General features: G+C 40.2%; 2 protein-coding genes across 2 annotated transcripts in view; both read right to left on the reverse strand.

Annotated features, from left to right (window-relative positions):
- Positions 1–4,565: 4,565 nt before the first annotated feature.
- Positions 4,566–19,472, reverse strand: LOC306979218 (uncharacterized protein; the record flags this gene model as incomplete). The annotated part of the gene is made up of 16 exons (XM_079578070.1): positions 4,566–4,862; positions 6,481–6,552; positions 7,610–7,736; positions 8,984–9,201; positions 9,318–9,380; positions 9,462–9,692; positions 10,931–11,026; positions 11,261–11,372; positions 13,209–13,251; positions 13,325–13,426; positions 14,465–14,527; positions 15,623–15,928; positions 16,059–16,169; positions 18,125–18,185; positions 18,264–18,361; positions 19,415–19,472. The coding sequence occupies 16 exons, from the start codon at positions 19,470–19,472 to the stop codon at positions 4,566–4,568; spliced, it is 2,058 nt and encodes a 685-aa protein (XP_079434196.1).
- A 5,536-nt stretch (positions 19,473–25,008) lies between these two features.
- The window catches only part of LOC306979306 (prostaglandin E2 receptor EP2 subtype-like), a gene marked incomplete at both ends in the record, with an annotated part of 14,140 nt that continues 13,364 nt past the window's right edge, over positions 25,009–25,784 (reverse strand). The window contains one exon of the mRNA XM_079578191.1: positions 25,009–25,245. Within this exon, the coding sequence (XP_079434317.1) occupies positions 25,009–25,245 (237 nt within the window). The remainder of the gene's footprint in view (positions 25,246–25,784) is intronic.

Genomic DNA, 25,784 nt, shown 5'->3' on the forward strand with positions numbered 1-25,784 from the left:
CAAAAAATGGACAAAAAATTGACAAAAATGTGATAAAAAATTGACGAAAAAATGACAAAAAAGTGACAAAAATGTGACCAAAAAATGACGAAAAATTGACAAAAATGTGACAAAAAAATGACTAAAATGTGATAAAAAATTGACAAAAAATGACAAAAAAGTGACAAAAATGTGACGAAACATTGACAAAAATGTGACAAAAAAATGACAAAAATGTGATAAAAAATTGACAAAAAATGGCAAAAATGTGACCAAAAAAAAGATGAAAAATTGACAAAAATATGACAAAAAATGACAAAAAACATTACAAAAAATGGACAAAAATGTGATAAAAAATGTATGAAAAAATGACAAAAGAAGTTGCAAATATGAGTTGAATACACAACAAAAAAATAATGGGAAAAAAATCTGATGACGTGAGGGAAAAAGGTCCTTTCGGTTCAGGCGGGAGATAAGAGGTTAAAGTAAAATCAGCAAAAGAAAAGTAACCTCTTAAACAAGTGCATTTTCTCCAGCTTTACCCAAATCTAAAAGCTTCTGGACTGCAGCTCAAAGGCCAGAGTAAAACCTGTCCTACAAAACTAATCTAAGCTTCTTCCTCGTTATGATCGTCACGTTTTCGTCCTTTTTGGTTGTGTTTTCATCACGTTTTTGATGCTTTTTTGACATGTTTTGTATCACAGTTACAAAAGACTAAAAAAAACAAAATGCTACAAACGGGCGATGAGAACGTGACAACAACAAACCCTTCGCTGAGGTCAGTTTTGCAGGTCTTAGCTTTCAAATGAGCCATCGCACTGGCCTATAGGCTGTAAACTCCAGCCGAGAAGCTGATCTGCAGAACCTCATGGAGCTACAACAACATGGCCGCCCACAGATCCACATGAACAAACTAAGAATCACCTCCACCAGTACATCCTGTGAGAATCGTTGGAAAGCACAAAGAAACTACTGTGGTAAGAAAAAAATCAATAATCATTACATGGCACACATTTTATTAAGCCCATAACTCCCACCTGAACCGAGCACATTTTCTCCAGTTTGGCTTTACCCCAATCCAAAAGCTTCTGGAAAAAAGGTGAGAAAATAGCGACAAAACTGAGATGAAAACAATGATGGATGTGACAAAAAAGTGACGAAAAATTGATGAAAAAGTGGCAAAAATGTCACAAGAAATTGACAAAAAAATTACGAAAAAATGACAAAAATGTGACCAAAAAACGTGACCAAAAAAAACAAAAATGTGATAAAAATGTGACAAAAAATGACAAAAATGTAACAAAAAAAGGACCAAAAAATGACAAAAATATGACAAAAATATGACAAAAATGTGATAAAATTTGACAAAAAAAATGTAAAAATGTGACAAAAAATGTAAAAAATTAGATTTAAAAAAATGACGAAAAAATGACAAAATTTGATAAAAATTTGACAAAAAAATTACAAAAAATTTGACAAAAAATGACAAAAAATTGATCAAAAAAAGACGAAAAAATGCCAAAAATTTGACCAAAAATTTGACCAAAAATTTGACCAAAAAATGACAAAAAAATGTGACAAAAAAATGTAAAAATGTGACAAAAAATGTCAAAAATTTGATTTAAAAAAATAACGGAAAAATGACAAAAATGTGACAAAAAAATGATAAAAATGTGAAAATAAATGATTAAAAAAATAACGATAAAATGACAAAAATGTGACAAAAAAATGACAAAAATGTGATTAAAAAAAAGACGAAAAAATGACCAAAAAAATGACAAAAATGTGATTAAAAAAAAGACGAAAAAATGACCAAAAAAATGACAAAAATGAGTTGAATACCCAACAAAAAAATGATGGAAAAAAAAAATCTTTTGACGTGAGGAAAAAGATCCTCTCGGTTCATGCGGGAGTTAAGAGATTAACTGTATTAAAACACATGTTGATGGTGTTGGTATAAATTCTACACTGATTAGTAAAGTCCATCACTCGTTTAGATCAGTAACAAACTCCACTCATTCCCCTGATCCAGAAGGTTTACTTCAGGGCCTGATGTAGCCGCTCCCGTCTGCCTCGTCAGTTGTGCAGAGGTGCAGCTGCTGTGCCCGGGCTGTGGGGGGCGCTGTGGCTCCTCAGCTGTTTGACTTTGACCTGCAGGTGGCGCAGCAGCATCAGGGAGGCGGAGTCCGAGGTTCGGTCGGCTGCGTAAAGGGGAGGGGCCTGAGGGAGGACAGAACTGTGATGTAATGTCCGTGTATCTGACTTTTCGCTTCTCGTTTCCATGGAGACGCTGCTCAAACAGACACACCCCTTTAACTTGAGTCGTACCCTTTCTTTAGCGTCCGGCTCTTCTTTGGAAACAGCAGGATCGGTCAGTTCTTCGTGTGGCTTCAAAACAGTTCTGGAAGGAAACAAAACAGTCTAAGTGTGAGCAGTGTGAGTGTAAGTGTGAGACATACAGGTGGTGTGAGCAGTGTGAGTGTAAGTGTGAGACATACAGGTGGTGTGAGCAGTGTGAGTGTAAGTGTGAGACATACAGGTGGTGTGAGCAGTGTGAGTGTAAGTGTGAGACATGCAGGTGGTGTGAGCAGTGTGAGTCTAAGTGTGAGACATGCAGGTGGTGTGAGCAGTGTGAGCCTTTCCCCCGGCTCACATTAACTACGGTATGATTAGCCCCGTATATACGTAGTTTTTGTAACAAAAGCCGCATTTGCCAGAACAACGACTCCCCCCAGTGAAGTGGATGCTTTAACACACTCCTGCCCCCGTGTCACTGGTAATGGTTACCTTAAAGGAATAGGCCACCGTTTTTACATACTGAGGTATGTTCTCACCTAACCTTAGTCGAGTTAATATATCCCCGTCTGGTCTTTGTCCGTGCGCTCACACATACGCAGCCTCTCCCACATGTCATAAAGTATATTTACACAGAAATGTAACATGTCGATTTTATAAGCAAATAAAAAGAGGGACTATATTGTGAGGCGTAATGATACGAGGAGTAAAACGTCCGTGCAGTAACTCCTAAAGGTTATTGACGGAAGTGAGCGGGGAAGTCTTTAGGAGTTACTACGCGGACGCTGTGCTCCTCGTATCATTACGCCTCACAATATAGTTCCCCTTTTTATCTGCTTATAAAATCGACATGTTACATTTCTGTGTAAATATACTTCACATGAAAACACTTCACGTAACTTTATTTAAATAGGGAACTCGTGGAAGAGCTTGGTAGCTTCTATCGTGAGCTTTTTTGGAGCTATATGACATGTGGGAGAGGCTGCGTATGTGTGAGCGCACGGACAAAGACCAGACGGGGATATATTAACTCGACTAAAGTCAGGTAAGAACATATTTTAGTATGTAAAAACGGTGGCCTGTTCCTTACGCGCGTGTCTAGGGCGCTACAGCACCCCCTGGTGGATCGTCTATGCATTACAAGCAATATTAACCTCTTAACTCCCGCCTGAACTGAGAGCATTTTCTCCAGTTCAGCTTTACCCAAATCCTGTAGGTCAGTGTAACGCCTCATTTGAAAGCTAAGATCTACAAAACTCACCTAAATGGATCTTTTTCCTCACATCATCAGATTTTTCTTTTTCCATCATTTTTTTTGGGGGGGTTTTCAACTCATTTTTGTAAATTCATTGTCATTTTTTTTGTCATTTTTTTGGACATTTTTTTGTCACATTTCCATCCTTGTTTTCGTCTCAGTTTTGTCCTTATTCTCACACCTTTTTTCCAGAAGCTTTTGGATTGGGGTAAAGCCAAACTGGAGAAAATGTGCTCGGTTCAGGTTGGAGTTAAGGGGTTAAACAAATCGGAAATAAGCAAAGAAATAGCGTTTTGGGGGCTCTCAGCACCCCCTAGCCAAAATACCTTCGCACGGCCCTGTGTGCAGGTGGTAAACGAGACCAGATAAGTAGCGAGCAGAGCGATTTTATTTTGAAATACACCGGATCTTCTTTCCTCACGAGACCTGACTTCCTGCTTGGCTCGTGTTTTTCCGTCAGCTTGATCCACTGGGGCTACAGCCTCGGTAGCTGGACCCGGACTTCACGGAGCAGTGTGAGTCTGCAACATTGGTTTTAATGACTTTCTAAGTTCGCGGATGCCGTACCGGACCTTAAACGGATTTAATGTGAGCCGGGGGTAAGTGCGAGCAGTGTGAGACTAAGTATGAGACATGCAGCCAGTGTGAGTCTAAGTGTGAGACATGCAGCCAGTGTGAGCAGTGTGAGTCTAAGTGTGAGCAGTGTGAGGTCCCATGCGGAGGTTAGATGGTCACATTGTTAGTGTTTTGATCATAAATACATCACCTGCACTTTAGTAGTTTACTTTTCCACCTGTGGGACAGTAGAAAGCACAGCCACACTTACCACTGTGAGCAAAGAGAGAACCTTCAGGATGACTTAATAATGCACAGTGTCCGAGTGTCGGAAACCGCTGTGATATTGGGCTGAACAACAACGGACCTAAACTTACAAGAAGGTTCAAAAACAACACTATGATTCAGAGTCGGCTGTTCTTACACTGGGTCTGAAGACAAATGTTTCCCCCCAAATATATAAAATTCCTGCTTTAAGGTGTTACTGTCGGGGAATCAGAACCTCAAATCTGAGCGGTCTTTGTCTGATCTCTGTTCCCTGTTCCAGGCTCCTGTGATCTGAGCTGGGTTTGTGTGAGACCCACCTCTCCAGCTCCGCGGTCAGCTCCTCTTCATACCTGCGGGCCATCTTCTCTGCCGTGTTCTCCTTCCACCGGGCCATGCTCCTCTGCACCTGCCGCAGCTCCCAGTCCTTGGCCTGGAGCTGTCTGCGCAGACAGGCGAGCAGGGCCTGCGCAGACCCCTCACTGCGCAGGCTGCTCAGCTCCTCCACGTGCTCCTGGACAAGACCCCACCCACACACACGCACCGGTCAGACTCCGCCCACACGTCTGTGATAAACCCACTGGTCAGACTCCGCCCACACACACACATACACCGGTCAGACTCCGCCCACACACACACACCGGTCAGACTCCGCCCACACACGCCTGTGATAAACCCACTGGTCAGACTCCGCCCACACACCTGTGATAAACCCACTGGTCAGACTCCGCCCACACACACACACCGGTCAGACTCCGCCCACACACCTGTGATAAGCCCCACCCAAACACCCCCACTGGTCAGACTCCGCCCACACCTGTGATAAACCCCCTGGTCAGACTCCGCCCACACACCTGTGATAAACCCCCTGGTCAGACTCCGCCCACACACCTGTGATAAACCCTCTGGTCAGACTCCGCCCACACACACACACTGGTCAGACTCCGCCCACACCTGTGATAAACCCTCTGGTCAGACTCCGCCCACACCTGTGATAAACCCTCTGGTCAGACTCCGCCCACACACCTGTGATAAACCCACCGGTCAGACTCCGCCCACACACCTGTGATAAACCCACCGGTCAGACTCCGCCCACACACCTGTGATAAACCCACCGGTCAGACTCCGCCCACACACCTGTGATAAACCCCCTGGTCAGACTCCGCCCACACCTGTGATAAACCCCCTGGTCAGACTCCGCCCACACACCTGTGATAAACCCCCTGGTCAGACTCCGCCCACACCTGTGATAAACCCCCTGGTCAGACTCCGCCCACACACACCTGTGATAAACCCCCTGGTCAGACTCCGCCCACACCTGTGATAAACCCACGGGTCAGACTCCGCCCACATACCTGTGATAAACCCACCGGTCAGACTCCGCCCACACACCTGTGATAAACCCCCTGGTCAGACTCCGCCCACACACACCTGTGATAAACCCTCTGGTCAGACTCCGCCCACACACCTGTGATAAACCCTCTGGTCAGACTCCGCCCACACGCCTGTGATAAACCCCCTGGTCAGACTCCGCCCACACACACACACCTGTGATAAACCCACTGGTCAGACTCCGCCCACACCTGTGATAAACCCACCGGTCAGACTCCGCCCACACACACCTGTGATAAACCCACCGGTCAGACTCCGCCCACACACCTGTGATAAACCCTCTGGTCAGACTCCGCCCACACCTGTGATAAACCCACTGGTCAGACTCCGCCCACACACCTGTGATAAACCCTCTGGTCAGACTCCGCCCACACACACCTGTGATAAACCCTCTGGTCAGACTCCGCCCACACACCTGTGATAAACCCCCTGGTCAGACTCCGCCCACACACACCTGTGATAAACCCACTGGTCAGACTCCGCCCACACACGCCTGTGATAAACCCACTGGTCAGACTCCGCCCACACACCTGTGATAAACCCACTGGTCAGACTCCGCCCCCCCGGTGCTCCGCCCCTCAGTGTTACCTGGATGAGTGCGTCCAGGGCCAGACTCCGCCCCCCCGGTGCTCCGCCCCCCCTGTGCTCCGCCCCCCAGTGTTACCTGGATGAGTGCGTCCAGGGCCAGACTCCGCCCCCCCGGTGCTCCGCCCCCCCGGTGCTCCGCCCCCCAGTGTTACCTGGATGAGTGCGTCCAGGGCCAGGTCTCGCTCCTTCTGCAGCTGCTGCCTCTGGAGGCTCAGCTCTCGCTCCTGGACACAGTTTTTCCATTTTTTACACTCAACAAATCTACTTTCCTCCTTTGAGACGTTCAGTCACAGTCAGTCATGATCAAAATGAATATTGTATTGTAAGTTTGTTGAAATAGAAGGTTTTCGGGCTAAAAACCTCATGAACAAAGTGAGTTGGAAAGCACTGTAAAAAGAACTGCCTCTTTTATCTTAAACATGTCGGACCAGATTCTTCCTTTATCTCAGGCCACGCCCTTTCCCCGAAAAACGAAACCAACAAACAAAAACCTGGGACTCTTCCTGCGCTCTCTCACTCGGGCTCCATGTTCTCCAGTTCAGCTTTGCCCAAATCTAAAAGCTTCTCGACTGGAGCTCACAGCCTAAAACTGATTTTTGATTGACTTTTTTGCTGCCTGTATGTTGCTTTTCTTGTTGCATTTTTGTTTTGTTTTTGTCGTCTTTTTCATCAGTTTTTTCAGATTTTTGTGTCACTCTTTTGATTCTTTTTTGAAACAAGCTTTTTAGATTCAGGAGAAATCCTGTCAATTACTTAAAAATGTCCAAACAGAAAACCAAAAACCAAAACAGTAAACTTTTTCTTGTTTTTCCCATTTTTCCCCCTACTTTTTATTACAAATATTTTCTCATTTCTTGGAGATGAACTTGATCCGGTAAATGTGCAGATGTTCTCACACGATTGTTCTGTTTCCTGGTTCTAGACGACATATGTTTTAGTATCGGAAAAAGTATCGCTCGGGTATCGGTATCGAAGTTTTATGGTCAGAATATTTGAGTCTTTTGTCTTTCCTGTGCGCCGGCGCAAACACGCTAATACTAAACGCTTTGGTTAACGCGTCTGGGCCTGAAGCCGTCTGGACTTTGTGACGTCAGCAGGTGGAGCAGAACATAATGAGCTCATGAGAAGAAGAACATGCGAGATTCCTCAGACTTTCCTGAAACTACAATAATGTCGTCTTAATCTGAATAAACAGTGGTAGTTTCTGCAGCCTTGAGTCAGTGGTTTGTGTGTTGTTGGCTGTGTTGTTGGGCGTGTCTGCGTGTCCGTGTTTTCAGGTACCTTGTCCTCGAGCAGCTGCTCCGTGATGTTCCTCACAGACCTGAGCTCCTCGTGCAGCTCCCGGCTGAAGCTCTGGACCTGCTCTCGAGCCGTCCTCAGAGCCGACAGAGCCGAGTCCACTGTGGGGCTGAACACGGACGAGAAACACGGAAAACACGGACATGAAACACGTGAAGCACATGTGAAACACGGGCGTGAGACACAGAAAACACGGGCGTGAAACAGACGGCTGGTACAGGGGCTTTGGGGGGGGGGGAGGTTCTCCAGTTCGAATTAGCGACATAAGAGCAACAAAAATGAGGGGGAAAAAATTACGAAAAATTGACAAAAATGTGACAAAAAAATTATGAAAATGTGACACAAAAATGACAAAAATTATACATAAATTTGACAAAAATGTGACAAAAAGTGACAAAAAAGTGACGAAAATTTTACGAAAATGCGACCAAAAATTATACAAAAAATATACATAAATGTGACAATAAGTGACGAAAAAGTGACAAAAATGTGACAAAAAAGTGACAAAAATGGCACAAAAATGGGACAAAAATTTGACAAAAATTTGACAAAAATGTGACAAAAAAGTGACAAAAATGTGACAAAAATGTGACAAAAAAGTGACAAAAAAGTGACAAAAATGTGACAAAAATGTGACAAAAAAGTGACAAAAATGTGACAAAGTGACAAAAATGTGACAAAAAAGTGACAAAAAAGTGACAAAAATTTCACGAAAATTTGACGAAAATTCGACAAAAAATTATACAAAAATTTGAGAAAAATGTGACAAAAAAGTGACAAAAAAGTGACGAAAATGTGACAAAAAAGTGACAAAAATGGGACAAAAATGGGACAAAAAGTGACAAAAATTTGACAAAAATTTGACAAAAATTTGACAAAAAATTATACAAAAAATATACAAAAATGTGACAAAAAAGTGACGAAAAAGTGACGAAAATGTGACAAAAAAGTGACAAAAATGGAACAAAAATGGGACAAAAATGGGACAAAAATGGGACAAAAATGGGACAAAAATGGGACAAAAATGGGACAAAAAGTGACAAACATTTGACAAAAATTTGACGAAAATTCGACAAAACATTATACAAAAAATATACATAAATGTGACAAAAATGTGACAAAAAAGTGACAAAAATGTGACAAAAAAGTGACAAAAATGTGACAAAAATGTGACAAAAAAGTGACAAAAATTTCACGAAAATTTGACGAAAATTCGACAAAAAATTATACAAAAAATATACAAAAATGTGACAAAAAAGTGACGAAAAAGTGACGAAAAAGTTCTGAAATTGTGAACAAGGAAAAGGCTCTGTTAAAGCCTACAGTAAAGTCTCTGTTAAAGCCTACAGTAAATACCTGTCCTGGTCGTGCTCTGGGCTGGGGCTGCTCTGCTTGTGGACCGTCCCGTGCAGGAGTCCCGCCTCCGTGAGCACCTCCAGGGCCCACTGCCGGGCTCTGTGCTGCCCGTCCGCGGTGCTCTGACTGTGGGTTCTCTCTCGCTCCTCCAGGGTCCTCCTCAGCCTGGTCGCCTCCGCCTCAGACTGTTGCAGCTCCACCACTGCCCTCTGCTGGTCCTACCACACACAGCAGCTCAAGCTTTACACAGAAATCTGACTGAAATACACTTAAACAAGGAATGAAAAGCTGATTTCTTCACAGTTTCCGGGTGGTAAATAGAACTTATCTCCACCTTGTGCACTTCTCTTCGATGCTGCAGATCCAGGTGCTTCTTGTGCTGCTCCAGTGCAGTTTGCTGCCACACACATGTACAGTATGAATGTGTGAATGTGTGAATGTGTGCTCTCCCTGCCCCCCCCCCTCCTCCAGGTCGTACCAGTGCGCTGTGGGCCTGCTCCCTGGCCTCCCTCAGGGCTGAGCGGTGCCGGCTCTTCGTCTGCTGCAGCCGGGCCTCCAGCTGCTCCTTCTGGGCCTGGACCTCGGCGTGGAGCTTCTGCAGATCCAGCAGCTGCAGCTCCTTCTCGGACAGGACCTTCTCCAGGGTCCCCACTGTGAGCTGACAGGCCTGCAGCGCCCCCTGCAGCTCACACACCTGGGATTCAAAACACTGGCACAGACAGAGACGGAGGATTTTACTATTCTATTCTTGAACTTCGAAATGAAGCTTTGACCTCTGAACCCCGGCCTTAGTGCATTTTCTCCAGTTCAGCTTTACCCAGAGCCAAAAGGTCACAGCCTATAGGCCTTTTTCATCACTTTTTCTTAATTTTTCATCATTTTTTGTCACTATTTTATAATTTTTTCATCATTGTCTTGACATTTTTTCATAATTTTTTTTTTTAATTTTTCATAAATTTTTCATCATTTTTTCGTATTTTTTTCAAATTTTTAAAAAACATTTTCAACCTCCTTTTCATCTTATTTTCATTGCTAAGTCGGCAATTTCTACTATGAGGAGAATGTGCTCGGTTCAGGTTTAATCACTGTCCTTTGGTCCATCATCAATGTCCTATAATCAAGCTCTGCTACTGTTTTATCATCATTTTTTCATCACTTTTTGGTCAATTTTTTGTCAATTTTCATCTTTTTTTTTGGTCACTTTTTCATAATTTTTCACTTTTTTGTGACAAAAAAAATTGTAAATTTGTCATAATTTTTTCGTACATTTGTCATATTTTTAAAAATAATTTATTCATCATTTTCTTTGTCAATTGTTCAATTTTTTATCAACTTTTTGTCAATTTTTTATATTTTTTGGCATACATTTTTGATACATTTTTCATAATCTTTCAATAATTTTTTCAGAATTTTTCATCAATTTTCCACCACTTTTTCTGCATTTTTTCCATAATTTAACGTAAGTTTTTCATAATTTTTAAAATATTTTTTCCAGCATTTTTTTCGTCAATTTTCATAATTATTTCTTCAATTTTTGTTATTTTTGTAAATTTTGATCTTTTTTTGTCACTTTTTCATAATTTTTCACTTTTTTGTGACAAAAAAAATAGTAAAATTGTCAAAAAATGTTCATACATTTTTCAGAATTTTTAAAAGAATTTATTCAGCATTTATTTGTCAATTTTTCCTCCATTTTTGAATAACTTTTTCATAATTTTTCATCAATTTTTCGTAAATTTTTTGTCATTTTTTGTACATTTCTCACCACTTTTTCATCATTTTAAAATATTTTTTCCATCATTTTTTTCCTCACTTTTTCATCATTTTAAAATAATTTTTTCAGCACTTTTTCATTATTTTTTTCGTCAGTTTTTCATCATTTTTTAATAAATTTTTCATCACTTTTTCTTAATTTTCTTTGTAAACCCAGGCATGTCCCGGACTCACTTGGAGCTTGTGGCCGTCCCGTCTGTGCTGCTCCTCCAGACTCGCACACTTGTTCCTCAGGGAGCTCTCGCTGTCCTCGTGGGCGTCCTCCAGCCTCTGTCCCACAGACACAGGCACAAACTTACAACAAACACGTGAGAGACACAGAGGGAAAAACTAAAGACAACAAACACGTGAGAGACAGAACTTTCAACACGGAGGGAAAACTAAAGACAACAAACACGTGAGAGACAGAACTTTCAACACAGAGGGAAAAACTAAAAACAAAAACACGAGAGACAGAACCTTCAACACGGAGGGAAAAACTACAGAAAAAGGCTGTTCTCTGACTTGTTGGAGGCTGCAGAGGCGCTGTCTCAGTTCTGCCCATTCTGACTGCTTTCCCTCTGTGCTCCCCTGGTCCTCAGGCTCCTCCAAATCAGTATCAACATCAACGGTCGGTCTGGGACAAATGAAAACACGAGAAGATACTGTTATACAACCAGAGAAACACACAAAGGCTCTGGATCATCCACTCGACTAAACAGGGTCATCTCATCCACCTTATTCCTGTTACAAATGTCACTTTTTAATCATGTTCCTGAGCTGCACGAGGACGTCTTTACAAATGTTACGGAGGCCGATCTCAAAGGTCCAGATCTGGCTCAAAGAAAACCGTCTAGTCCTCAATACTTAAAAAAACAATGTGTCTGACATTCAGCAAAACACCAACAAAGCAGAACAATCTCTCAGTCTCTGTAGATGGAGAGGTGCTTGGACTGGTCTCTGAGTTTAACCTCTTAACTCCCACCTGAACATGCTTTTTTCCAAATTCTCCAAATCTAAAAGACAAAAATGACAAAAACTCAACAAAAAAAGATAAAAATCTAGCAAAAAAATGACAAAAATCCAGCAAAAAAATGACAAAAATCCAGCAAAAAAATGACAAAAATCCAGCAAAAAAAGACAAAAATCCAACAGAAAAAAGACAAAAATCCAGCAGAAAAAATGACAAAAATCCAGCGAAAAAATGACAAAAATCCAGCAGAAAAAAGACAAAAATCCAGCAAAAAAAAGACAAAAATCCAGCAGAAAAACGACAAAAATCCAGCAAAAAAAAGACAAAAATCCAGCAAAAAAAAGACAAAAATCCAGAAAAAAAAGAATAAAAATCCAGCAGAAAAAAGACAAAAATCCAGCAAAAAAATGACAAAAATCCAGCAAAAAAATGACAAAAATCCAGCAAAAAAATGACAAAAATCCAGCAGAAAAATGACAAAAATCCAGCAAAAAAATGACAAAAATCCAGCAAAAAAATGACAAAAATCCAGCAGAAAAATGACAAAAATCCAGCGAAAAAATGACAAAAATCCAGCAGAAAAAAAGACAAAAATCCAGCAAAAAAAAGACAAAAATCCAGCAGAAAAAAGACAAAAATTCAGCAGAAAAATGACAAAAATCCAGCAAAAAAAAGACAAAAATCCAGCAAAAAAAATGACAAAAATCCAGCAGAAAAATGACAAAAATCGAGCAAAAAATGACAAAAAATGAGCAAAAAAAAGACAAAAATCCAACAAAAAATGATAAAAATCCAGCAGAAAAATGACAAAAATCCAGCAGAAAAAAGACAAAAATCCAGCAAAAAAATGACAAAAATCCAGCAGAAAAATGACAAAAATCCAGCAGAAAAAAGACAAAAATCCAACAGAAAAATGACAAAAATCCAGCAGAAAAAAGACAAAAATCCAACAGAAAAATGAAAAAATCCAGCAGAAAAAAGACAAAAATCCAGCAGAAAAAAGACAAAAATCCAGCAGAAAAAAGACAAAAATCAGGCAGAAAAGTGACAAAAATCCAGCAAAAAAATGATAAAAATCCTGAAAAAAATGACAAAAATTCAGCAAAAAAGTGACAAAAATTCAGCAGAAAAATGACAAAAATCCAGCAAAAAAAAGACAAAAATCCAACAGAAAAAGACAAAAATCCAGTAAAAAAAATGACAAAAATCCAGCAGAAAAAATGACACAAAAAGTGACGACAATGGCATAGAGGAGAGAATGGGTTTGGTTTTGGCGGGTGATAAGAGGTTAAGACGCAGCTTTTTTCCAGAAGCTTTTGGATTGGGGTAAAGCCAAACTGGAGAAAATGCTCTCGGTTAAGGCGGGGGGTCAGAGGTTCACATATGTATTTGTGGAAGTGTCGCATTTACGCTAATTTGGGCCGGGCTGACCAGAGTCCAGGGCCCGTCCCGTGTCTACATGAGCCTCAGGAATAAGGTGGATGTGGGCGGGGCTTGTACCTGCTGCTCTCTGCTCTGGGACGCGGCGCGGCGGCGGGTTTACCTGTGTACGAGAACACGTTTAGTCAAAGCCGCTTTAAGGACATGAGCCTTTATAGCTAAGGTCCGTGTTGTACCAGGGAGACACTCGCTCCCCCCCAGCGTCGCTCTGTCGTCGTGTCCAGGACGTCCCCGCGGCTCGTCCAGGCTTTGGACCGACTCCATGAAAGAACGCCAACCTAAAAACAGGACGATAAACGCGTTACGGGACGTTTTCAGGATCGACTGGATATGTGGGACACTTTAACCCCTGATCTGACCCACACTTAAAGCAGAACAGTTTTTAACCTCTTAACTCCCACCTGAACCAAGCACATTTTCTCCAGTTTGGCTTTACCCCAATCGAAAAGCTTCTTGGGACAAAAGCACCAAAATAGCCACAAAAAATGAGAAGAAAACAAGGATGTAAAGGCGACAAAACTGTGACAAAAATGTGACAAAAATGTGACAAAAACTCAACAAAAAAGTGACAAAAACTCAACAAAAAAGTGACAAAAATTCAACAAAATTGTGACAAAAATTCTACAAAAATTCAACAAAAATTCAACAAAAATGTGACAAAAAATCAACAAAAAGTGACAAAAAACTCAACAAAAATGTGACAAAAATTCAACAAAAAGTGACAAAAATTCAACAGAAAGTGACAAAAAACTCAACAAAAATGTGACAAAAATTCAACAAAAAGTGACAAAAAATTCAACAAAAATTCAACAAAAATGTGACAAAAAATCAACAAAAAATCAACAAAAAATCAACAAAAAATCAACAAAAAGTGACAAAAAACTCAACAAAAATGTCACAAAAATGGAAAAAAAGAAAAAAACATACAAAAGGTGACACAACACAGCAACAATGCAAGGAAAAAGATCAGTTTTGTGGGTCTTAGCTTTCAAATGAGGTGCTACACAGGCCTATATAACAGCCAAAGAGGACAGAATGCACTTGGTTTAGGCGGGTGGTAAGAGGTTAAAACATCTTAAAGCAGAACTCAGTAACTCCTGCCCCAAGAGGCCGTAAGCGCCACTGCAGCTGTTGTACATGTTGTGTTTTTTATTCAGTCAGTTATTCAGTGGCAGTCAAGTTGTAATTGTGGTTTTCCGTCCAGAGACACCAGGGGGCGATGAAAGACCCCCCAATCATCCCTTTAACACTTGCATTACCCCCATAAAACATCACAAATCACGAACGATCCAGATGTTTGCAGCTGTGTCACGTACCGGCCACACAGCTGCTCTTGGGAGTGCTGGTGCTTCTCCGAGGAGGCTCCCGGTGACCATACACTACAGCGTCAGAGGAAACAGGAGACAATCCACATTTACAGAGGACATCATCGACAAAGGACAGTCCATGAGGCGGCCATTTTGTAGAAGAGGTGGACAGTTTTTACTCAAATGCATGATATAGTGATGGTACTTGAGCAATGCTGTTTTGGAGTTTCTTTGTGTCGTCAAACAGAACAGCAGCCAACAGGTGCATGTGTTAACCTCTTAACCCCCGCCTAAACCAAATGCGTTTCCCCCGTTCAGCTTCACCCAAATCTAAAAGCTTCTCGACATGAACTTACAGCCTACAGGCCGGGGGAACGCCGGATTTGAAAGATGAGACCTACAAAACTGATCGAAGATTTTTTTTTGCGTTTGTTGCCACGTTTTCGTAGCTTTTTTGTAATTTTTAGTAATTTTTTTGTTGCTTTTTGTCATTTTTTTGTCTTTTTTTGTCATTTTTTGGTCATTTTTTTGTTACTTTTTTGTTACTTTTTTGTCATTTTTTTTTTGTTTTTTTGTTGCTTTTTGTCATTTTTTTTGGTCGTTTTTTTGTCTTTTTTTCGTTGCTTTTTGTCATTTTTTTGGGTCGTTTTTTTGTCTTTTTTTCGTTGCTTTTTGTCATTTTCTTGTCGTTTTTTTTGTCATTTTCTTGTTTTTTGTCATTTTTTTGTTGCTTTTTTGTTGCTTTTTTGTTGCTTTTTTGTTACTTTTTTGTCATTTTTAGCTACTTTTTGTAATTTATTGTGTTTTTTTGCATTTTTTTACATTTTTTTGTTGCTTTATGTAATTTTTAGCATTTTTTTGTTATTTTTTCCCTTTTTGTCATTGTTTTGTAATTATTTGTAATTTTTGTTTTAATTCATTGGAATTATTAGCTGTTTAAAAACGCTTTTTTCAAGTTTTTCTTGTGTTTTCATCCCTGTTTTTTTCCGCTCTTTTGATGCTTTGTAAAGAGGCTTTTAGATTTGGGTAAAGCCGAATGGGACACACAGGTGGCGGTGAAGGACTTCGGGTTGAGTTAATACCGAGGCTCGTCTCCTCCTCTCCGTCACATTGGTCCTTCATGTCTCATACACTGGTTCTTTGACAGAACTACAAAAGGAAACTCACAGGGGCCCGAGAGTCCGGCTCCTCTCTCCTGCTGCAGAGCTTTGGCGCCCCCTGCAGTCGCCCCCCTGTGTGACAGCGGCTCACGGACCATCTCCTGACTGAAGCGCTGGGCGAAGTCCTCCGTGCAGACGCTGTCAGACAGGGGCGGCTCCGGGGCCTGGGGCGGCGCCGGGGCCCCGTCCTCACAGTGCTCCCCCAGCAGCCGCTGCAGCCTCCACAGAGTCTGCTCCTGGGCCCTGGATCTGCTCCACCTCCACCCAGGCACTCGGCTCTGTCCGGGGCTGCTTTTAGAGCCTGTGCTGCTGCCTGTGGGAACGCGAGGAGAACCAGTCAGACACTAGAGGCGCTACAGTGATGTCACTTCAGCTTCTCCGTTCACAACAGCCGTCGCCTCACGAGAACTGCTGTGTTTTTGTAGAAAAAGGTTGCCTGTTACCTGACATGTGGTCCTCCGGGGTCTGCAGGTCCCGACAGGACAGAGGTGTGTCTGTGTGAGTGCTGCCCAGGCCGGTGTCTTTACTCACAGACTGACTCCATCCACACCACACTGTGAATGACAACCATCTGTCAGCTCTGCACAAGTCAGTTACACACATGACCTGTGTCTGCCTCTGTGCTGCACACGTCATTTACACACATGACCTGTTTCTGCCTCTGAGCTGCTGAAGTCATTTACACACATGACCTGTTTCTGCCTCTGTGCTGCAGAAGTCATGTCATGACCTGTTTCTGCCTCTGTGCTACAGAAGTCATTCACACACATTACCTGTTTCTGCCTCTGGGCTACAGAAGTCATTTACACACATTACCTGTTTCTGCCTCTGTGCTGCAGAAGTCATGTCATTACCTGTTTCTGCCTCTGGGCTACAGAAGTCATGTCATTACCTGTTTCTGCCTCTGTGCTGCAGACGTCATTTACACACATGACCTGTGTCTGTGCTACAGAAGTCATTTACACACATTACCTGTTTCTGCCTCTGGGCTACAGAAGTCATTTACACACATGACCTGTTTCTGCCTCTGTGCTGCAGACGTCATTTACACACATGACCTGTTTCTGTGCTGCAGAAGTCATTTACACACATTACCTGTTTCTGCCTCTGGGCTACAGAAGTCATTTACACACATTACCTGTTTCTGCCTCTGGGCTGCAGAAGTCATTTACACACATTACCTGTTTCTGCCTCTGGGCTACAGAAGTCATTTACACACATTACCTGTTTCTGCCTCTGGGCTACAGAAGTCATTTACACACATTACCTGTTTCTGCCTCTGTGCTACAGAAGTCATTTACATACATGACCTGTATCTGCCTCTGTGCTGCAGAAGTCATTTACACACATGACCTGTTTCTGCCTCTGTGCTGCAGAAGTCATTTACATACATGACCTGTGTCTGCCTCTGTGCTGCAGAAGTCATTTACACACATGACCTGTTTCTGTGCTGCAGAAGTCATTTACACACATGACCTGTGTCTGTGCTACAGAAGTCATTTACATACATGACCTGTGTCTGTGCTACAGAAGTCATTTACACACATTACCTGTTTCTGCCTCTGTGCTACAGAAGTCATTTACATACATGACCTGTGTCTGTGCTGCAGAAGTCATTTACACACATGACCTGTGTCTGTGCTACAGAAGTCATTTACACACATTACCTGTTTCTGCCTCTGTGCTGCAGAAGTCATTTACACACATGACCTGTTTCTGCCTCTGTGCTACAGAAGTCATTTACATACATGACCTGTATCTGCCTCTGTGCTGCAGAAGTCATTTACACACATGACCTGTTTCTGCCTCTGTGCTACAGAAGTCATTTACATACATGACCTGTATCTGCCTCTGTGCTGCAGAAGTCATTTACACACATTACCTGTTTCTGCCTCTGTGCTACAGAAGTCATTTACATACATGACCTGTTTCTGCCTCTGTGCTGCAGAAGTCATTTACATACATGACCTGTTTCTGCCTCTGTGCTACAGAAGTCATTTACACATATGAACTGTTTCTGCCTCTGTGCTGCAGAAGTCATTTCATTACCTGTTTCTGCCTCTGTGCTACAGAAGTCATTTACATACATGACCTGTTTCTGCCTCTGTGCTGCAGAAGTCATTTACACACATGACCTGTGTCTGTGCTACAGAAGTCATTTACACACATGACCTGCCTCTGTGCTACAGAAGTCATTTACACACATGACCTGCCTCTGTGCTACAGAAGTCATTTACACACATGACCTGTGTCTGTGCTACAGAAGTCATTTACACACATGACCTGCCTCTGTGCTACAGAAGTCATTTACACACATGACCTGCCTCTGTGCTACAGAAGTCATTTACACACATGACCTGTTTCTGCCTCTGTGCTACAGAAGTCATGTCATTACCTGTTTCTGCCTCTGTGCTGCAGAAGTCATGTCATTACCTGTTTCTGCCTCTGTGCTACAGAAGTCATGTCATTACCTGTTTCTGCCTCTGTGCTACAGAAGTCATGTCATTACCTGTTTCTGCCTCTGTGCTGCCGTCGTCTCTGAACGTCCTGTGGCCTTTGTGGGACTGGATCTGCACACAGCATTTCACTTGTATTCAATGCTTTGCTGTTTGAATGAAACTGAATCCCTGGAGGAGCGTCAGACGGACCTGCAGCTGATCCAGTCGTCGGTCCATGGCGTCGAGGAGGAGGTCACAGTGGTCGCCTTTTACAGCGTCCTGAGTGAGAGCGAGGCTGCCGTGCACGTCTAGAACAACAACACAACACACAACAACACAACACACAGCACTGAAAACCTTCTGCTCTGTCCTTCAACACAAGACCTTCGATGTCTAAATCACTTTACTCTGCACATTTCAATGTCCAGGAGCATCAACACGCATATGTAATTACTGACATATGGACAGCTCTGAACTACAGGGTCAGCACTTTTATACTCCCCACTCCAGATCAGCTTTACCCAAACCCTAAAACCCTCTTGAAAAAACTGTCAAAACAGCAACGAAAACAAGGCGTAAACAAGGATGACAATGCAAAAGACAAAAAATAAAAGAGACAAAAAAGCAATAAATGACAAAAAAGTAAAAAAAGACTAAAAAGTTTAAAAAAAAGACAAAAAAGTAAATAAAAAATCATTAAAGTTACAAAAAAACACAAAAAAGCTACAAAAAAACACAAAAAAACACAAAAAAGTTACAAAAAAACACAAAAAAGTTACAAAAAAACACAAAAAAGCTACAAAAACACAAAAAAACACAAAAAAGTTACAAAAAAAACCACAAAAAAGTTACAAAAAAACCCACAAAAAAGTTACAAAAACGCAAAAAAGTTACAAAAAAACACAAAAAAGCTACAAAAAACACAAAAAAGTTACAAAAAAACACAAAAAAGTTACAAAAAAACCCACAAAAAAGTTACAAAAAAAAAGACAAAAAAGTTAAAAAAAAATGACAAAAAAAGTTACACAAAAAAAGACAAAAAAGTTACAAAAAAAAGACAAAAAAGTTACAAAAAAATGACAAAAAAAGTGACACAAAAAAAGACAAAAAAGTAAAAAAAAAGTAACAAAAATGCAACAAAAAAAGTTACAAAAATCCGGCGAAAAAGTGAAAACAATACAGTAACAACTCAAGGAAAACGTTTAGGTCAGTTTTGTAGGTTTGTAGGCGTTTCTCTGCCCTATAGGCTGTACTGGAGCTCACAGCCCATAGTCAAGAGCTTTGAGATTTGAGTAAAGCTGAACTGGACGGGGGTTAAGCGGCTTAATGGTCCTGAATGAGCCTGAGAAACGGTCACTCACCGGACAGGACGAGGACCGGTCCCTGCGCCTCCGCCGAGTCGCTCTGAGCCTCAGACATGTCCCAGCCGCAGTCGGGACAGGAGGCCCATAAACCCTGCAGACACACAGGGGGGGGCACATTGTGAGGGGGGGGGGGCACATTGTGAGGGGGGGGTTTATGTACCGAGTTGTCCTGGAGACCTGTAGCATTTACCCCGTTAGCAGAACAAACAAACAGCTTTTCAACAGCGACGCCGTCCGTCCTCTGCTCTGGGGGGGGGGGGGGGGGGAATATACGACCTCAGGAGCACCAGTTTTAGAACTTTATATATATAACTTTACTCATGCCCCACATCATATTTGCCAAGATAAGTGAGGCCTAGGGGGAGCTGAGAGACAAGATTGCCCCCCCAAAACGCTATTTCTTTGCTTATTTCCTATTTATTTAACCCCTTTAACTCCCGCCTGAACCGAGCACGTTTTCTCCAGTTTGGCTTTACCCCAATCCAAAAGCTTCTGGAAAAAAAGGTGTGAAAATAGCGACAAAACTGAGACGAAAATAATGATGGAAATGTGACAAAAAAGTGACGAAAAATTGATGAAAAAGTGGCAAAAATGTGACAAAAATGTGACAAAAAAATGACAAAAATGTGACAAAAAAATGACAAAAATGTGACAAAAATGTGACAAAAAATGACAAAAAAAATGACAATAAATGTACAAAAATGAGTTGAATTACCCCCCCTCAAAAAAATGGAAAAAAATCTGTTGATGTGAGGGAAAAGATCCATTTAGATGAGTTGTGTAGATCTTAGCTTTCAAATGAGGTGTTACACTGGAAGGAGAAAATGCGGGGTTCAGGCGGGAGTTAAGAGGTTAATATTGCTTGTAATGCATAGACGATCCACCAGGGGGTGCTGTAGCGCCCTCAGCACCCTGGGTTCCCACGGCCTTGAGCTGAAGCCTTACCCCATGAACATCTATCAATAATATATATACAGTATATATACTAGGGCTGCTCGATTATTGAAAAAATAATAATCACGATTATTTTTGTCATAATTGAAATCACGATTATTCAAACGATTTTTGTTCCCTATAAAAAAAGTCTTTATTTTATTTATATATTTATTAATAAAAAAACTGTGCTGAATATTTTCTGTTTTCTGAACAGTCATAAAAGCACAAATGATTTCAAGTTTGCCTCGATTAAGGAGAGGTCTCTGTTTCACACCTGAAAGCACCAAAACAGCCACAAAAATGAGAAGAAAACAAGGATGTAAACGCAACCAAAATGTGACAAAAAATCACCAAAAAGTGACAAAAATGTGACAAAAACTTAACCTCTTACCTCCCGCTTAAACCAAACGCCTTCTGTCCTCTTTGGCTGTTATATAGGCCTGTGTAACACCTCATTTGAAAGCTAAGACCCACAAAACTGATCTTTTTCCTCGCGTTGTTGCTGTGTTGTGTCACCTTTTGTATGTTTTTTTTTCTTTTTTGTCACATTTTTGTTGAATTTTTGTCACTTTTTGGTTGAATTTTTGTCACTTTTTGGTTGAATTTTTGTCACTTTTTGTTGAGTTTTTGTTACATTTTTGTTGAATTTTTGTCCTTTTTTGGTTGAATTTTTGTTGAATTTTTGTCACTTTTTGTTGAATTTTTGTCATTTTTTGGTTGAATTTTTGTTGAATTTTTGTCACTTTTTGTTGAGCTTTTGTCACTTTTTGTTACATTTTTGTTGAATTTTTGTCACTTTTTGGTTGAATTTTTGTTGAATTTTTGTTGAATTTTTGTTGAATTTTTGTCACATTTTTGTTGAGTTTTTGTCACTTTTTGTTGAATTTTTGTCACATTTTTGTTGAATTTTTGTTGAATTTTTGTTGAATTTTTGTCACCTTTTGGCTGATTTTTTTGTCATTTTTTGGTTAAAAGTTCAAATGCACATACATATATTAAAAAAAAAAAAAAAATCACATAAAAAGTTACATAGTGCACCTTTAAGAAGAAATTCCTAAACTATTAATCTGCTTTAATACCCCCCCCCCCCCCCCCCCCCCCCCCCTGACTCCGGGGTGACTTTTACCTTTCATTTCCTAAAGCCACAGCGGGTCCTTTGGTCGCGAGACGAACCTCGATAACGGAACTCACGTTTTAAGATTGTTCCGTAATTGTACAAATGTTCCGGTAAGTTGTGAATACTCAGATTGACGCGGTGAGAGCTGTGAGGCGTGAGTTTGACTCCGGCAGAAACAACATAAGGATTTTGTCCTCGGTTTAGTTTTTAATACGGTTTTAGCTCAAGGGTTTATTGTTAATGTCCGCGATATAACATTGAAAATGACGGATGTTTCGACCCAAACGTCCCGGGACCATGGTTCCCTGGGTGGATCATCCAAACACATTTATTAGTTATATGACTGCTCTTACTTACGGTTGTCTCGGATGCTTCTGCTTCGGCTCGCGGCGGCTCAGCTGGTTGCCATGGGAGACGCTCAAACAGCTCGCGCGAGGGAGGAGCAAAGGGTCGCGCGAGGACATTCCTTTGGTGCACGAGCGAAGCTACAACTGTCAACTTATCGTTTGAATGACCACGTGGTGGTTCTACAGGGATTCACCTCTTAACCCCCGCCTGAACCGAGCTCAGCTTCTCCAGTTCAGCTTCAGAACATTTCAATAATCTGAGATGAAATGTTAATTACATTTTTTTTTTTTAATACCAAATATGTCTGGAGGGGGGTTCAACAAATTTTTGTGACTTTTTTTTGTCATTTTTTTTGTCAAATAGTACATTTTTTGTCACTTTTTGTCACATGGTCATCATTTTTTCATCATTTTTTGTAAAAAAAAATTGGCGTTTTTTGTAAAATTTTTGTGACATTTTTCGTCATTTTTGTCAATTTTTTCGTCATTTTTTGTCAATTTTTGTCATTTTTTTCGTACATTTTTTTGTCATTTTTTGTCATTTTTTTGGTAATTTTTTCGTCTTTTTTTTTGTCATTTTTTTGTTTTTTTTTTGTCAAATTTTTTGTCATTTTTTGTCAATTTTTTTGTCAATTTTTTGTCAATTTTTTTGTCAATTTTTGTCAATTTTTTCGTAATTTTTTGCATTTTTTTGTCCACTTTTTTTTGTCCATTTTTTGTCCATTTTTTTGTCCATTTTTTCGTCATTTTTTGTCCATTTTTTGTCCATTTTTTTCAATTTTTTCGTCATTTTTGTCAACGTTTTCTCACTTTTTCGTCACATCTTCATCATTGTTTTTGTCTCAGTTCTGTCGCTATTTTCTCACCTTTTTTCCAGAAGCTTTTGGATTGGGGTAAAGCCAAACTGGAGAAAATGTGCTCGGTTCAGGTGGGAGTTAAGGGGTTAAATATAGAATTATTATGAAAGAAATGTGTGTCCCACAACACGCAACCCTGGGTCCGTGAAAATTAGCATTTGTGCGCACTTCGTTTGTGATAATATTGATCATTGATTGGTTTTTGATCAGGGATTAAAAACATAAAAACACTTTTTGGTTGACTTTTTCATCATCAGAATGTGTCCCGTCTTATTCTGTGTTTCCAGGACACATTGTTGACATTGAGCAAATCTATAGCAAAAGAAAACACAATTATATGAAGAGTAAATGGTGGATTGAAAACCAGATTTAAAACCGTCCCTGTTCATAGAATCATATTTTAGTGTGAGAAAAAGGGGGGGATGAATTTTCGTGATTATTGTCACAAATAAAAACATTGCAACAGCATCTGCAGTCTTTATTTTCCATCTCCTGGACCAACTGAACCCATACATTTAGTTTCTGTTTCTGATATTTTACATTCAGGTAAAGAATGTAAAGTTTTGTTGTTGTTTTTCCTGCTTTTATCACGAGTATTTCATTGATTTAACCCGACCACAGATACAGATGATACACATTAACGACAGCATCATTTATGAAACAGTAGAAAATAAATTCAGTTCCATTTTTCCATGTGGTCCTGTTGACTCTACAGTGAAATATAAATGACACTAGTTTGCAGTGAATGGGACACTATGGGGGGGCTGACTTCACACAAGGGGGTCCGTGTACTTTTGTGTTCATTGTATTTTCAATTTGAAAACCTTTTACATATTGTATTTGTTACCGGTCTGGAGTGGAATATAAACAGACAACCACAAAAGGAATAAAGCTTTCCACGTTATTTTTTTATTTTAAAGGGGGGGTATTCTGCAAAATGGACTTTTTCAAGCTTTCCATCATGTTATTCTGTCATTCTCTCATTAAAAACATGGCTGAAGTGTTTGTGAGTAATCTGTAAAAACTCTGATGGCGGCCATTTTAGGGATAGGTTTGCCTGAGTCCTCCTAGGAACGCCCCCACCTCCTTTTTGTCATTTTTTTTTGTCCTTTTTTTGTCATTTTTTGTCATTTTTTGTCATTTTTTTGTCATTTTTAGTCATTTTTTGTCATTTTTTTGTCATTTTTTGTCATTTTTTGTCAATTTTTAGTCATTTTTTTGGTCATTTTTTTGTCATTTTTTGTCATTTTTTTGGTCATTTTTTTTGTCATTTTTTGTCATTTTTTTGTCATTTTTTTGTCATTTTTTTGTCATTTTTTGTCATTTTTTGTCATTTTTTTGTCATTTATTTTTGTCATTTTTTGTCATTTTTTGTCATTTTTTTGTCATTTTTTTGTCATTTTTTTTTTTTTTTTGTCATTTTTTGTCATTTTTTTGTCATTTTTTGTCATTTTTTGTCATTTTTTGTCATTTTTTTGTCATTTTTTTTTGTCAATTTTTGTCAATTTTTGTCATTTTTTGGTCATTTTTGTGTCATTTCTTGTCAATTTTTGTCATTTTTTGTCATTTTTTTGTCATTTTTTTGTCATTTTTTGTCATTTTTTGTCAATTTTTTGTCATTTTTTTTGTCATTTTTTAAAATCTTTTTTTGTCATATTTTTGTCATATTTTTGTCATATTTTTGTCATATTTTTGTCATATTTTTGTCATATTTTTTGACATTTTTTGTTTTTTTTTGTCATTTTGTCATTTTTGGGTTTTTTTGTTGTCATTTTTTGTCTTTTTTTTTGTCATTTTTTGGTCATTTTTTGTCAATTTTTTTGTCAATTTTTTTTTGTCAATTTTTTTTGTCAATTTTTTGTTTTCTCATTTGTCTATGTAAGACCTTCCCCTGACAATAAACACGACCAACAAAGAAAACCCAACAATTAACCTTTATTATTTACGCTGAAAACTTTTCTGCGTCAACTCGAAATACCTGGAAGTGAAACTGTCCTGATCAGGAGAAAAGTGTCCGAAAATAAACAAGAAAAGCGACTAAAGAGTGATGAAAAAGCGACACAAAAAAGTGGGTCAGTTCCTCACAGGTTCCTCACAGGTTCCTCGCTGGTTCCTCACAGGTTCTTCGCAGGTTCCTCGCTGGTTCCTTGCAGGTTCCTCACAGGTTCCTCACAGGTTCCTCACAGGTTCCTCGCTGGTTCCTCACAGGTTCCTCGCTGGTTCCTCACAGGTTCCTCGCTGGTTCCTCACAGGTTCCTCACAGGTTCCTCACAGGTTCCTCACAGGTTCCTCGCTGGTTCCTCGCTGGTTCCTCACAGGTTCCTCGCTGGTTCCTCACAGGTTCCTCGCTGGTTCCTCGTGTTCTGTTTGTTTCAGTCTGATGTTAGACTCTCTGGAGGTTCCCCAGGGCGTCCTGCACACTGAAGCCCAGAAGAGGCGCAGGACACCAGGGGAGAGCAGGATGAAGACCCAGGGGTCGCAGATGGAGTTGGCCGAGAGGAAGCGCAGGGCAATCAGATCCGCTCTGTGCGACTCTACGCGATTACCCGTTGAGTTCAAATACACCCGGACCTGGAGAGGAAAAAGAAGAAAGTGTTGGAGTCAGATATCCTGGTTAACCCCCTTAACTCCCGCCTGAACCGAGCACATTTTCTCCAGTTTGGCTTTACCCCAATCCAAAAGCTTCTGGAAAAAAGGTGTGGAAATAGCGACAAAACTGAGACGAAAACAATTATGGAAATGTGACAAAAAAGTGACGAAAAAATGATGAAAAAGTGGCAAAAATGTGACAAAACGTTCCAAAAATGACAAAAATGTGACAAAACGCTACAAAAAATGACAAAAATGTGATAAAAAATTTGATAAAAAAATAACTAAAATTTGACAAAAAATGAAAAGAAATGGATTAAAAACTGACAAAAAACTGAAGAAAAAATGGGACAAAATGTGATAAAAATTTGACAAAAAATAACTAAAATTTGACTAAACGCTACAAAAAATGACAAAAATGTGATAAAAAATTGACAAAATAGTAACAAAAATGTGACTAAAAATGACAAAAAAATGACAAAAATTGGATTCAAAACGGACGAAAAACTGACGAAAAAATG

The sequence above is a fragment of the Gobius niger genome (assembly GCF_951799975.1).
Source record: "Gobius niger genome assembly, chromosome: 1".
NCBI lineage: Eukaryota > Metazoa > Chordata > Actinopteri > Gobiiformes > Gobiidae > Gobius > Gobius niger.